Source organism: Ciconia boyciana, chromosome 15 (assembly GCF_034638445.1).
Source record: "Ciconia boyciana chromosome 15, ASM3463844v1, whole genome shotgun sequence".
In the NCBI taxonomy this organism is placed as follows: Eukaryota; Metazoa; Chordata; class Aves; order Ciconiiformes; family Ciconiidae; genus Ciconia; species Ciconia boyciana.
Window position 1 is genome coordinate 2,013,042 of NC_132948.1, and position 14,322 is coordinate 2,027,363.

At 55.3% G+C, this 14,322-nt stretch overlaps 1 protein-coding gene across 1 annotated transcript in view; it reads left to right on the forward strand.

The window, feature by feature from the left end:
• KSR2 (kinase suppressor of ras 2) overlaps positions 1–14,322 on the forward strand; it is an 83,719-nt gene that overhangs the window by 9,746 nt on the left and 59,651 nt on the right. The window contains exon 4 of the mRNA XM_072880215.1: positions 5,887–6,391. Coding sequence (XP_072736316.1) covers positions 5,887–6,391 — 505 coding nt within the window. The remainder of the gene's footprint in view (positions 1–5,886; positions 6,392–14,322) is intronic.

Genomic DNA, 14,322 nt, shown 5'->3' on the forward strand with positions numbered 1-14,322 from the left:
CAGGACCCTTCTGTAGGAGGACCCCGGTCCTGCCAGCCCCCCAGGGTTTGGGGACCCCAGACCCCTCTGCCTGGCTCCCGTCCCCTCTCGGCGGCTCCTCCAGTGTTGCTCCATGCCAGAGGCTGGGGGAGACGGGGGATGAACCCTGCTGGGGTGTAGCTGCCAAGTTTTCGGCTGGGCTTTGCAGGTCCAGAGCAGCCCCTGGGGACAGGGCTGGCAGTGAGGAGGGTGATGTGACGTGGTTTCAACGAGGGGCAGCTTTTGGGGACCAGCAGTGTCCCCCATTACCATTGCTTGGCATGACATGTTCCAGGCAGGGGGTCCCTGTGCCCGAGCAGGGAGGTGGGGACGGCTGAACCCAGCCTGGCACTTCTGGTGGAGCACGAGTTCCCCCACGCTCTTTAACTCCCTGAATCCAGCTCCTGCCTGCGCTCCTGCCCTCCTTCCCTTTGGCATTTTCACTAAGTCTCTCCACTATTTGAGGAAGGGCATCGATGCCTCCCTCGGAGCCCGGGGAAGGCTCTCAGCCTGCTCTTTGTTTAAACACTTTTGACTTTTAAAGCCCGTTGCAAACAAATACTGCTTTACTCGCCGTGCTGGCTCAGCCCAGCCCCTGCATCACCCCTCCTGCCCCTCCACTTGGTCGGCCAAGGGAATTCCCCTGCGCCCCGGTAGGACCCGTGCTTTGGAAAATCCACGTGAGCCTTCGGCTCAGCAGTTGCAGTGAAGATGCTAAAACACCTCGTGCCCCTCCAGTGGTGTCTGGCTGGCAGAGATGGGGGGGTACTGGGGGGCTGCGGGATGCTCGCTGCTTGATTTGCTTTTTAATGGGGCAGGTGATGGGGCTGCCAGCCCCCCGGCGGGACGTGGCTTGGTGGTCCATTGGGTCCCCGCGGGAGGGAGTTTGCTGCTATCCAGGCACCGTGTGCGTTTGCCTTCCCCAGCGCTCTCTTGAACTCCGTCCATCATCGCGCTGCTCCCGGGCGGGCTGCGGGCTGGGCCGCGCGGCGAGGGCTGCCGTTTCATCCCTCCGGCATTGCAGAGATGTTGCAGTGGCCGTTCCTGCTCCGCCGGGGCTGGAGGCTTGGGCTCCGCAGTGCAACGGTCCCTGGCGTTACTGGCCGGCGTGGGTCCCTGCTGTGCTGGCACCATGTGTGCTGCTGCGGAAATCCCTGGCGCATCGTTCAATGGATGGCACAAGCCTTGGGGACAGGGAGGGGACGGGCAGCTTGGGGCACTGTGGAGCCCCTGCCAGCCCGGAGAGATGCAGGAGCTCCCCGGGCAGCGGAGGAGACCAAATCTCCCTCAATTTCCAGAGGATCTGGGTGCAGAAAGCTCCAGGCGTGTTGGCAGATGGTCTCCTTGTATCCCACTCCGTACAGCTGCGTGTCCCCTGCCTCTGCGCTGGTGTTTCCCTGCCTGGAAGAGCCTTTGCCGAGTCAAATGGCCCCGTCTCAGCAGTCCCCCTGCTTTTTGCCCCCTGGGAAAGGGGGAGCACAGCCCCTGCCCCTCTTCTGCAGGTGGGGAGATGGGAGCGGTTGGTACCTCTGGCCGGGTCAGGGCAAGATGCTCACTAGCTGCCCAGGCTGCAGTTGGGTGGTGGGAGCAGATCGTCCCACCCAGCTGCTCAGGGCCGGATCCGAGATGCACCGTGGTCCAGGCAGCGCGTTTTGGTGGGCTGTGGGGATGGGGAACTGGCAGAACAGCGTTTCTGGAACGCTGGCAATGTCCCCCCGTGCTGTTGGGACCGAGCAGCGAAGGGGCTGTAGCTCTCCCATCTGGGGTGCACTAAGGCTGCGTCCGTCCATCCACCCACCCACCCACCCATCCGTCCGTCCGTCCGTCCCCCAGCTGCATTTCAGCAGATGCCGAGCTGCTGGCTGGCTCCAGGTCTTGGCAACTGGCCACCAGCTTTGCCCTGCCTGCAAGCTTGGCCAAGGCAGGTCTACACCGGCTTCGAGAGCTGGCCTGGCTTGTGGAGCCACGTCCCTTTGCTGTGTGTCCCCTGGGGCTCCGTGTGACGGACCACCAACCCTCCGTTGAGGGTTCTGGAAATCAGCTGCGTTGCCTCGATCCTTGCAGCCCCCGGGAGCTGCGTTACGCCTGGCTGGACCCCCCCAGCCGGGGGCCTGGGGGGTTTGCATGGCCCTGAGGAGCCGGCTGGGTGCTGGGGGGGGTTTGAAAAGCATCTCAGGATGGCAGCGATGGTCTTTCGGGTGCAGTGCCGGGATCTCGGGTCCATGGGGTTATCGCGGCCCCTCCAGAAGGAACCCCAGATGTACCACGCTGCGATGGACGTGGCTTTTTATCTGCATTTTATCTCCTTGTAAACAGAGACGGTCCTAGTCTGAAAATATAATTAATGAACAAGTCGCTGCCTCTTTAAAACATCATGTAATTTCTTTGCAAGTGCAGCAGTGGTCGATTTTTAGAAGCCAAGATTAGTATTAATAAAGCAGGAATGAGGTACAGTATTAACCTTTTCCATCAATCTCTATTTATTGAGCTGTTAATTAGAGACATCTAATTTCCCAGGCCAGTTCTGCCTGGGCATGGGGGCTGGGAGGAGGCAGGGAGGAAGCAGGATGCTGTTTTATCGCTTAAATGCTGATGAATTTTGCCTGGATGGAGTTTGATGGTGGGGAAGGAGCCCCTTTGCATACCGAGCATCCTGGGGGCAGCTCCAGCAGCAGGGAAAGCCCCGGAGCAGCTTATAAAACAAAACAGTGTTATATTTATCAAATATAGTGGCAGCCCTATATTAAACCCCTGCTTTACTGCGTTAACAAGTCTGTATTGGATTTTTCTCAGCTGCGAAACCTTACACTTGGCAGCGGTATTTTATTAGCAGCCAAGGCGTCGGTTTTGAACTTGAAGCGGGATTAATTTGTTATTAAGTAAGAGCGGAGCGGGGCCGCTGCGGATTGAGGAGTTGATGGCGTGTGACTAGTGAGTTATGCGTGGAGGTTATTAGCTGTCCTATGGGGAAAAATGATCCGGCGCTGAATATTTATGAGTCGTCCCGGCTGCGGGTGGCTTGGGGACGGCGCGGGGGCAGGCAGGGCGAGAGGAGCCCGGGGAGGCTGCGTGTACCCGGGATGGGGCACGGGCTGGTCCCTGCCTGCGATGGGGCCGAAGGGCTGGGTGATACCGGGGTTTATTTTGCCCCATGGCGAGGGTGGGATCGCCCCAGATGCTGGTGCTGGGAGAGGTGGCTGCAGCCACGGGGGTTTCCCTCGCTGTAAAGCATGCCAAGATCTTGCTCCGCTTTTGCGCGTGTCTCCGTTTGGTTGGAGATGCCTTGGGGGAAGGAAGAAGAGCGATCGCAGCATCTCCCAAGGAGCAGTCGGGGTGCAGGGCTGCTTCGGGTACGGCTCCTCCTTTGGATGGGACCCGCTGCCCCAGCTCCCTAAAGGGCAGTAAATGATTCCCAGCATTTTGTTTTAGGAAATCAAAGCAAAACTTGCTATTTGTCTTTTGGAACAGGGGGAAAACAGCTTTTCTGGTGACACTTAGCCATCTCTCTGCATCTCTTGATCTCCGCTGCATCCCGACGGCAGGCACTCCTCTCCACCTCCTCCCAGGAGTTTGTTTTCTTGTTTATTTTAATGGAGTGGTTCAAAAAAAGCTCCTTCCCTAATGAAGTACGGTGGAGTGAAGGCTGAGCTAAGCAGGGCGGCAGCGGCAGCACCGAGGGGATTAACGAAGCCAAATCTGGCCAAGGAGAGCATCTCTCCTTTCGTGCTGGTGGCCAGGGCTCGGTGGCAGCCGGGAGGGGAGAGGCGGCCCGTGGCTGAGGGGCAGTGGGCGGCCGTGGCGGCTGCTCATTTCGATATGCAATTAATATTCCCTATCTAAAGAAAACAAAGAGGCTTTTACGAGCGAACGGGCGGCCTTGCAGTGCCGTCAAGGCAGGTAGAGCTTGGGGAAGTTGAGTTGAGTTTGCTTTTGTGCGAGCTCTTCCCTCGCTTTTCTGGCTGGGAATCGGCTCTGGCAGAGCAGCAACGCCCAGGGGAGCCCTGGGGGGATGAAATCCGAAAGTGTTTAACACGCTTTGCAGAACGAAGAGCTCGGGGGATTTTTTTTTTGGTTATTTTTGCTTTCAAGCGCGTTCTCGGTTTAAGCGTATCTCATCTCACGGAGTGCCCGTTACCTGCAGCGCGTCTGTAAGCAACCGTGTGTTGAAAATACATTTCCCCAGCTTATCTGGGGTATTTTTAGCCCTGACGCACCCACCAGCCCCCAAACGGGTTATTTTTTGCTCTCAAGTGCATCAGCCATGTTATGACACGGCTGAGCGGCGAAGGGGACAGCAGCGAGGGGGGGACGCGGTGGCCGCGATGCCACAGCCGAGCGTCAGGTCGCAGGAAGCAGCCTTGGCTCTCCTTCGTTAACCGCTGCTAATTACTGCTGGGGATGGGAGCGGGGGGACGCAGCATCCGGGCAGTTTTGAGTTATGTAAATCTATGCATGCAGAGCAACCAATGGGGGAGCACCTTGATTTGCATACATGCATGCTGATTTGCAAATCCCTGGCTGTGGGTTAATTAACTGGAGGGGACGATGGCTTGTGGGAGGATTTAATTCACTTTAATTCACGGCCTTGCGTCCTCCCTCACCTATGCCCGTGCACGGCCACGGCTGCACTCTCCCCAGCCCCGGGCTCTGCGTGAAGCCAGGTGCCACCAGCCGGGGAGGCCTCGGGGACCGGTGGCCACCGGTGGCCTTGGGGACGAGGAGATGGTCCAGCTACATGGCACGGGTTGAGCACCCAGCTTTGCTGGCGCGTGGGTGCAGGCGCCCGCGGGCAGGGTGGCCTTGCCGGAGGTGGCACGTCCCTGTGCAGAGCCGTGTTTCGGGGCGGGGGGGGTGACACGCTCCAAGCCGTCACCTGCCGTGTCCCTGCTTGGGCTGGGCTGGTTCAGCGAGGAGGGGGCTCGTGCGTGGCTTTGGAGATGCACAAACATCCCGGCAGCGCTGTCCTGGCAGAGGCGAGGCTTTCCTACGGCAGGATTTTTTCCTTAATTAATAAAAATATAAGGAAGGGCGTTAACTTGCTGGGTCAAAGGGCTTTTCATAGCAGCTGGAGAAGCAACTCTGCAAGCAGCTGGATAGGACTTGCTTTATTTTTTATTTTTATTTTCTGCTTTGGGAGAACGATTCAGGAAAACTCCTCGTCCCCCTTTTCCCCTGGAGCTTTTTTTTCGATCCAGTCCTAAAGCTTTCATTTCCAAAGCCCTTTCCTCCTTTCCTTTTCCTCTGGAGCTTGAAATAAAATGTTTCCCTTGAAAAGGCTGGGGAGAGAAGAGGCCGGGCAATTAATAATCAAAAAGGGGATGGGGAAGGAGCCGTTTTAAAATAAAGAGATTACGGTTTTATGTTGGTTTTCTTAGCGGAGGCGATCAAAAGGAGTCGGCGCAGGGACCTTGAATTGGGTCTGTCGCTTTGGGGCTGTGAAGTTGCTGCCAACAGCCCTTCGCTCGTCTCTGCGCTGGTGGAGATGAATAATTAGAAGCAGAGAGGAGCCCCACTTAATTACAGTCCCCCTCCTCTATGCAAATGGCACAACTGGCTGGCACGGGGGGGTTTGCAGGGGTGAGGTGGGGGCATCAGCCTTGGCCAGGCGAGGGCTGTCCCATCCCCGTGCTGCGTCCTGGGGTGGCGGTGGGAAGATGGGTGATGATGGGGGGACGCACGTGGGGGGCTCCGGCAGGGAAACGCGTGGGCAAAGCGCCTCTCTAACCCTGGCAAAGCAGTTGTTTGGCTTTGCGCGCGCGTAACGCGGAGAAGCTTCTTGCTGGTGTTTCTGGGGGGGATGCGGTGCCAGGGTGGGGACCGCGTGGCTTCTGCCACGCCACACGGCCACGTCTGTGTGCTCTGTTGCAGGCGGCAGCCTCTCCAAGCAGGACTGGACCATCCAGTGGCCCACGACAGAGCCGGGGAAGGAGAACAGCCCTGGGTGCCAGCCGGAGCCGGGGCAGTGGGGCAGGACGCACCTCTCTCAGAGCCCCAAGGTCCAACCCAAGTGCGGGCAGCATCACTGCCACGCGGGCTCGCCCCACGGACCCATGTACACCCACGTGGACCGGCTGACCGTGGAGGGTCACCCAGGGCTGTGCCCACCCGTGGAGTCCGGCCACCGCTCCCTGCCGCCCTCCCCGCGCCAGCGACACGTCGCTCACACCCCTCCGCGTACCCCCAACATCGTGACCACGATGACGCCGCCGGGCACGCCGCCAGTACGCCGGAGGAATAAACTGAAGCCCCCTGGGACGCCCCCGCCCTCGTCGCGAAAACTGATCCATCTCATCCCCGGCTTCACTGCGCTGCACCGGAGCAAGTCCCACGAGTTCCAGCTGGGGCATCGCGTGGATGAGGCGCACACCCCCAAGTAAGTGGGTGCCCTGGGGTGCTGGGGTGCGGTGGGGTGATGAACCCCATCCCAGCTCCTTTGGAAAAGTGCTTTGGTCCCTAAATGTCGGGGCGCGGTGTCTTTTTTTGTTTGTTTTTGAGCTTTGAGGTAGAAAAGCCCTTTGCAGCTCTAGCAGGCAGCGGGGATGCTGCTGGGACAGTACTGGGACTTTGCTCCCCTGGAACCCCATTTTGGGAGCGTGGGGTGAGCAGGGAGCACTGAGGGGCTCCAGGGCCGCCGCTCAGCGAAGCCCGCGTGTGCCGGAGCGTGGCCCCGTGGCACGCGTGGGTCGGACGGTGGGATTTTGCAGCTGCAGCGCGGGGATGCGCAACCTGGCCCTAAGAGCCGCGGGTGGGCGTGAGTGCATGCGAGAACGAGATGGGAAGAATCATCTTTCAGCTGAAACGTGGATATTTTATATACTATGCTTTATATTCTGGAGACCTCCCCAGTGTCTTTTCCATCCCTGCTGGTGCCTGCAGAAGGCTCGTCAGTCCCCGGCCGTGCTGCGGCTCCTTCCCGCTGCTCTTGCTCTTCGGCTCCGGTGCCGGCAGAGGCTGCTGCTGTGCAGGGAAAGGGCTCCCCGGCACCCACACGCTCCCTCTCCATCTCCTTGGGGCTCTTTTGGTGGCCGTGCTCGGAAAGCCCTTCTGCTGCCTCGGCGTGGGGTGGCGGAGGGGACCAGTGCCACCTCGGGGCATCGTCCCCTCTCCCTGAGGATGCGTCAGGGTGGAGCATGGCTGCTAGCCTCCCAAAACAGATGCCCCAGGACAAACCGCGCTGCTTGTCCTCAAATTTGGGGTTCTTAGAAAAGAAGGCCGTGCCAGAAGCCCAGGCAGAGTCCCCTGAGGGATGTGGTGGGAGCGGGGGAAAGCTTGGCTACCCTGGCACGGCGGCGCAGACCCTCAGCCCGGCCCCCGAGGCAGCTGTGATGCTCGGGCAGCTCTGGCTGGGGCACGTGAAGGGTTAAAATCCGCTGCCTGCATGGGGTGCTCCTGGCTGCCAGCCCCTCATCCCCCCGTCTGGGCAGGGGCAGGCTGGAGGGGGTTTGGGGCGGCAGATGTATCTGGTGGCCGCAGCATCGCGGCGTCACTTGTTTCCCCGTCGCGTCCCCAAGGCTGTGGCAGCTGCTGGGCTGCGGTCGTTACATGAAATGAGGGTGGTCATCCTTCTCCTCCGGGCTCAGAGCTTGCGGTCTCTAAGGGCTTTTGGAAATTAATTTATTTCAGCTGGACGATGCCTCCTGTATGGTCACCCTCCCCCTCGTGCTTCGGCACCGGAAAGTCGTATTTACTTTGGTCCGTCCCCAGCGAGCATCACCACGTTTGCAGGAGCAAAGCCTTAGTGAGCAGCCCGTCTCCTCTCATACTTTTATTTGCATTTCAGCATCCGATCCAAGCTCTACCCTTTGCTAACACGGCAGGTCTCACCGAGGGCAAAGTGTGCCTTTGGTTCCCCCGAGCCGTTTGATCCCCACCGTGGTCATTGCACGCCCCAGGTCACCCTGACATGGATCTGGGGCGAGGTTTGGACACGGGTGTCTGGACCTTATTCCAGCAAACCCTTTGGCCAGTGATTCCCCGAGCCAGCCGGGGACGGGATGCCTCGACTTTCCTGCAAGGGGAAAGAGCAGGGCAGGGCGTGGAGAAGGAAATCGTAAACAGGGTTTGCATGAACACGGTCACGTCCCCTCTTCCTTCATCGGTCTCTACTTTCCTTCAGTCCCTGCCCGACCGCGTCCCGTTTGCCCGGCACCTCTGGTGCTCCCCTTCCCCTGGTGCTGGGCCACCTTAGGTGACGCAACTTCAGTTCACGGTTGGTGAATTATTAGAGGGAAGAGAGAGCCAATATTAACAGGGCTCTGTTGTGCTAGCGTCCTACCGGGGGTTCATCGTGTCTATGCGGAAGGACCCAGGCTCCCGAAAGCCGCTCGGAGAACTGGGGAGGTTAATTTTCTCTAATGGCACTTAATGATTTTTCAGGAGGCAACCACTAAATCCTGCTTGCTAATCCCATTAGTGTTTCGGGATAGTAATTAGTGCATTAAAGAGGCAGCTTCTTCTTTTTTCCCCTTTTCTCTAGCAGAGGCGTGCTGAAGTTTTAGCTGTTTATTAGCCTAAATGCGGTGGCTAACGCTTTGCCTGGCACAGAGAAAAAGTGGCTTTTTGGGGCTGTTATCAGCTAATTCTTATTTTATGGCAGCGTCTGTGCAACGCGCGTGCATTGGAGGGTAGGTTTTTTTGTTGTCATAACTTCTGTGGGGTCTGAGTCCTCTGTGCTCTCCGCAGGAGGGAAGTTTCCTCCTGACCTCAAACATGAAATGGAGCTCATCCCTGAGAAATTATTTCAAGCCTTCTCTGATCAACCCCTTCTGGTTTTAGCTGTGCCAGTGGGCTCTTGGTTTGCTTCGGATCGTGGCTTCCTGTTCCCTGTATCGTGTCCCAGCATGGAAAAGAGGTGGTAGACCTGCAGCGCTGATAGCCTGGGGACACTGCTGGGGACCCCATGTGCTGGGTGGGATGTCCTGGGGCGATTTTGGGTCTAGATTTACCCCACAGTGCCTCTTTGCAGACCGCTCTCTGGTGGGACCCATCTGAAACCCTCCCAAGAGGCAGGCTGGTGTCCCTCAGGCTGATTTATCTCCTCGCCCCGTCTCAGGACGGGATGAAATGAGCTCTGGGGAGCCAGGGATGCAAAAGCAAAAAGCTCTCTCCCCATGAGCTGTGGGTCAGTATTGATGGAGGGAAGCTGTTGGGGTGCTGCGGGGCTGTCCCCACAGATTTTCCATCTCAGCGCAGGCACAAAAGTAAACCACCACCATATATCTGGGACAGCAGTAGCAGTGACGAGGTCTTCTGGAGCAAGGCCACCATGTACCACTTGACTCTCGATGACAGCTCATAAGTTTGCTTGCATTTTGTGTTTCGGAGCTTATTTCTAGGGTTTAATCCATCATTTTTGTATGCTGAAATCTTCTGAAGCAGGGGTTAATTTTTTTGAGCTTACAGCCTCAGATTTTCCTGCACGGAGCCTCCAGCTGTTGACCATAACTCTGGGGTATGGAACATTACTCCTAAAAAGATCCCCCGGCTTCCATAAATCCACAGTCCATAAACATCTCATGAATGGTCTTGAAACGGAAACAAAACATTTAGAGTGGTTGATAATATAATGCCCATTTAATACCTCATGAATTCCACGGGCCATTTAAGTCTTTCATGGATAGTTAATGATTATTCATCAGCAAGAAGTCAGAACAAAAAAAAGAAACTCTGAATGGAAGGTCTTAAAAATACATTAGTTGGGGAACAAAAGTCAAGCTAGTTAAGAGCGAGCTCAAGAGCATGTGTTAACCCTTGGAAGGGGGCATATCCTAGATCCTTGGAAGGATCTAGCCTCTGGAGGCAAGATCTGCCCTGGGGTGTCCTGCCCCAAAGCGGTGGTTGGGTGGTCTTCATCCTTAGACCCATGCAAAGGGCAGGTGAGCCCAAAACCTCATCCGCTTCCCAGCTGTGGTTCCTTTTGCTGCTCTGGTGTCTGGCCAAATTAATGAACTCCATGGCCTTCAAAGAGTAGCCTCCGGCAAGCAGCTGGGGAGGGAGGATCAGAGCGTATCGATGGTGAATTAAAGCAGCATGACCTGACATAGCTGAGCCCTGGAGGCAATGCTGAACTCTCCCGAGAGCTAAAATGAAGCATCTGCTGGAGACAACAAGCAGTTTTTGTGGTGTACCTAGGTCAGGTTTGGGCTGGGAGGAGGCTCCTCCAGCTCAAGGCAGCTTTATTTTAGGTAAGCTTTCAGTGAAGTCTCCTTATCCTTTATCGTTGCAATCGCATTCAAGGCATGGATGCAGATACAGTTAGGTGTTCTGGTGGAAAAGGCTGTTTATCCAAAGCCTTATGATGGACATCTTCCTTGCCTTTAGCCGTGTTGACACTGAGGTGGTTTTTTGGTACTGTTTCACAAAATCAGCATGAGGATATCCTGGATGAATGAAGTCAGGCGTGAAGTTCACATCTGATCTGGTGATAGAGCATGTACCCATTTTCTTCTTTTCCTTTTCCCTTGTATGATTTCCTACTCTGAGCCAACTCTAACTTGACGCTTTCTCTGTTGTGGGGTTGGTTTTTTCCATCCCACGTAACAGAAAAACCCCTGAGAACAGCATATCTCCTGTGGCACTTGGCCAAGGATCCTACCTGGGGCATCTAGGCAGCGAGGTGAAAGGCTGAGTCATAGACTTGCAGAAACCTAGGACCAGAGGTCTTCTCCACCGTCCCCACCACACCGAGCAGTTAGACTGTCCCTCAGAGTTAATCATCTACGCTGGTCTGAAATGCTACTGAGTGATAGGCCATTTATTCTGCTGCTCTGCAACCTTTATAATAATGAAGTTTTCCCTTGTATCAATTCCAATCAGTGCTTCTACCCGGTAGATCAATTATTTGATATTCTGCATGGGCTGGATTTGACAGAGCGGCATCGAGATAGCTCTTGTGCCTGGTGTCTCTCTGACATTTCCCAGGCTTGGAAAGGCAGGTGGGCTCTTGGCTTTGGGGCTGAGCAGGAGACTGATATTTGTAGAGGTGGATGCAGCGGGACACTACCAACGCGTGCAAGTAATCCATATGCAGCGTCTTCAGCGTTGTGTTATTCACCCTGTATGGTGTCTGAAAATGTAGAGACCTGCCTGGTACTTCTGCAAGGGGGAGAGCATTGAAGTGAGGGAATTTGGAGAGCAAAATGACCAGCATCTCTCTCTGTTTCCAAATAATCTTTCTGATTAATCTTGGTGCCTTTGATGGTGAGTCAGGGCTGTGGAGTTTTGCACAGGTCCTGGATTGTCTCCAGCTCTCTCAAAGTATGGTCTGCATACCGCATCTTGACAGTGATGGGTAGCCTCCGTAACAAACTGGCTCTCTGCTGCAATTATCCCACTGCTCTGGGCTGCGGTTCTCCTTAGGTATGTCATTAATGTTAATTACTGCTGTGGTATTCCATCAAGAGGAGCAGGAGCTTTAACATGCTTGGAGGAGAAACTTTTCACCGTGTCCTTTAATGAGAAGTTGAGCCTCCTTTCGCCACTTTGAAAACAGAGAGCGTGATTATGAATTTAGATAAGGATTAACATCTCGGGGCGGGGGGGGTGGGATGAGAGGCGGCAGAGCTCTCCTGCTGCCGTCACCATTGCCTGGTTTGCTGCCTCCACGGTGTCTGCACGGGAGGGGAGGGCATGGAGAGGGCAGGTGCTGTGGGCAACGTCCCGGAGTGGTGACCAGGAGATGGATTGACCACTGTTGGTCATGATAGGACGACATGCTTGAGCTCTTCTCAGCTCTCTCTTCCAGCTGCAGCTATGGAGGGAAGACATGAAGCAGCTCCTCTGCCCTCTTCTTTGTGGCCCAAGAGGTTGGTGAGCGTATTTCACCACCATCCTGCAAGCCCCCACTGACCCGCTGCTGTGGCCAGCCCAGTGCCCAAGCAGGTGGTGGGTTGGCCAAGCGCTCCGGTGCCTTCCTTGGCAATAATGAAATGAAAACCGAGCAGGCAGGGAGAGCAGGCTTCCCAAAAAGCCATGAGACTGCTCTGACTTTTCTCTTTCAATTAAAGAGCTGCCCAAGCCCACCATGCATCAGCAACCTCGGATCCAGAGGCAGCCTGCAAGCAAACCACAGAGAAAAACCGCCCCAAGTCTCTTCTGAGATGAAAAGTTTGCAGAGCTGTCGTTAGTGTAATGAACCTCCACCTCGGGGCTCTCCAGCCGTGGCCAGCCCATGCTTTTCCCTCCAGTGATGTCGTTTTTTGAGAATTGCCTCCCAAAACAGGTCTGGGTGTGTGCACGGGTGCCTGGGCCACGCCGGCGTTGCTCTTCTCACGTTAATGCAAGTGGTGTAGGCAAGTGCTTAAGTTGATCACATCTCTTCTCTTAGTTGAGTTTTGCAAGCGTGGTGGTGATGGTTGCTGGGAAATGGAGTCTTATACCGATGGAGAGCTCTGTGGTCTTCAGCCCACTCATTCCTCTCCTACGAGGACAGGCTGAGAGGGTTGGGGTGGTTCAGCCTGGAGAAGAGCAGGCTCTGGGAGACCTTATAGCAGCCTGCCAGTACTTAAAGGGGGCTGACAAGAAAGATGGGGACAGACTTTTTAGCAGGGCCTGTAGCGATAGGACAAGGGGTGATGGTTTTAAACTAAAAGAGGGGAGATTCAGACTAGAGAGGAGGAAGACATTTTTTACAGTGAGGGTGGTGAGGCACTGGCCCAGGTTGCCCAGAGAGGTGGTGGATGCCCCATCCCTGGAAACATTCAAGGTCAGGTTGGACGGGGCTCTGAGCAACCTGATCCAGTTGAAGATGTCCCTGCTCGCTGCAGGGGGTTGGACTGATGACCTGTAAAGGTCCCTTCCAACCCAAACCGTTCTATAGGTCTATGATTTGGTGGGGAGGAAAAAAAAATGCCCAGAGCTGGCCCGCCTGGCTGAGGTCGTGTTGTGGGATGGAGAAACCCACTCATCTGGGTGCAAATGAGGGACACCCCGGGGCTGAACCAGTGTGGAACGGGCTCCGGCAAAAGGAGACTCAACCTCACCATCATTGGTTGCCCACAGCCGGTGGTGCTCATCAACCACCGCCCTTGTGTGTCCCTCAAAGAAACGTAACGGTGGAAATAAAGAAAACAGAAGGGGTTTAATGAGAAACAGGACCTGCTTCAGAATCCTGGCAATTAGCTCCTCGAGCTCCTTCCACGCAGCAGCCTGCGTCTGCTCCGAGCGTTGTTCCTGCTGCCCTCCTGCAGCACCGTCTTGTCAGTGCACGAGTCCCGGGAGGGGGAAAAAAACCTGTTTGGCTCGAGCTCCCTTCAAAGAATTTCCCAGCTTTGTAATTTGCAGCTGTAATAAAAAGTTACGCTTTGTGCTACGAAAAGAGAATAATAGATCAGTAAGACTTGAACCTTAAAATTCAGCCATCCAGGGAAGCGGGACAGGCACTTGGATAAATATTTAACTGTCGAGGCTTTGATATGAAGAACCTGCTTTTCCTCTGGCTGGAGGAGGAGGGGTTTGTTGCCTCTTACGGTAATGAGGAGGATAAATGTAACATCTGGTGGATATTCTCTATTTTTTTTTAATATCAAGCTAGTATTGCATAGAGCTTGTTCAGATCTGGGTGTATAATGAAGAAATTTCATCTGTTCAGACAGGTTCAAATAATCCACTGGCTTTACCTGTGTGTTTGCCTTGAACCCTGAAAACGCTAAAGCAGCCGGTGCCGTCCTTGCTGCTCGGGGAGGGACGGGTGACAGCACCGGCCGTGATGCTGTATGTTTATTCTCATCATGAGAGGTGACCTGGGGCCTCCTTTTCTGGCTGTGATGGCTCCAGCCATGGTAGTCTTGCTCCAGACACCCCAAGCCTGTTGGTTTGGATAAATATTTAACTGTCGAGGCTTTGATATGGAGAACCTGCTTTTCCTCTGGCTGGAGGAAGAGGGGTTTGTTGCCTCTTACGGTAATGAAGAGGATAAATGTAACATCTGGTGGATATTCTCTATGTTTTTGGTAATATCAAGCTAGTATTGCATACAGCCTGTTGGGCTCTATGCAATGATATGAAGCCTGTTGGCTTGGGGATGCTCGTGCCGCTTGGCCAGGGAAGTTGCCTGGATTTTTGTGGTTTTTTGGGAATCCCTGAAGAGAGGAGTTGGGTTTTGCTAGCCATGTGCCAACACGGGAACCCAACAGGAAGGGAGCAGAAGTGGCAGCTGCTCTTGTGTTAAAAAAAATGCAAGAGTAAATTTGTGGGGTTTCCTCCTTTTTTTTGTCATTGCACATGGGTGCTGCTTGCTCAGGATGGAGGTGAGCGCCTGGTGTGGACGGGCAGAGCCTCGCAGGCTGCTGAGGCACGGGGGAAGCG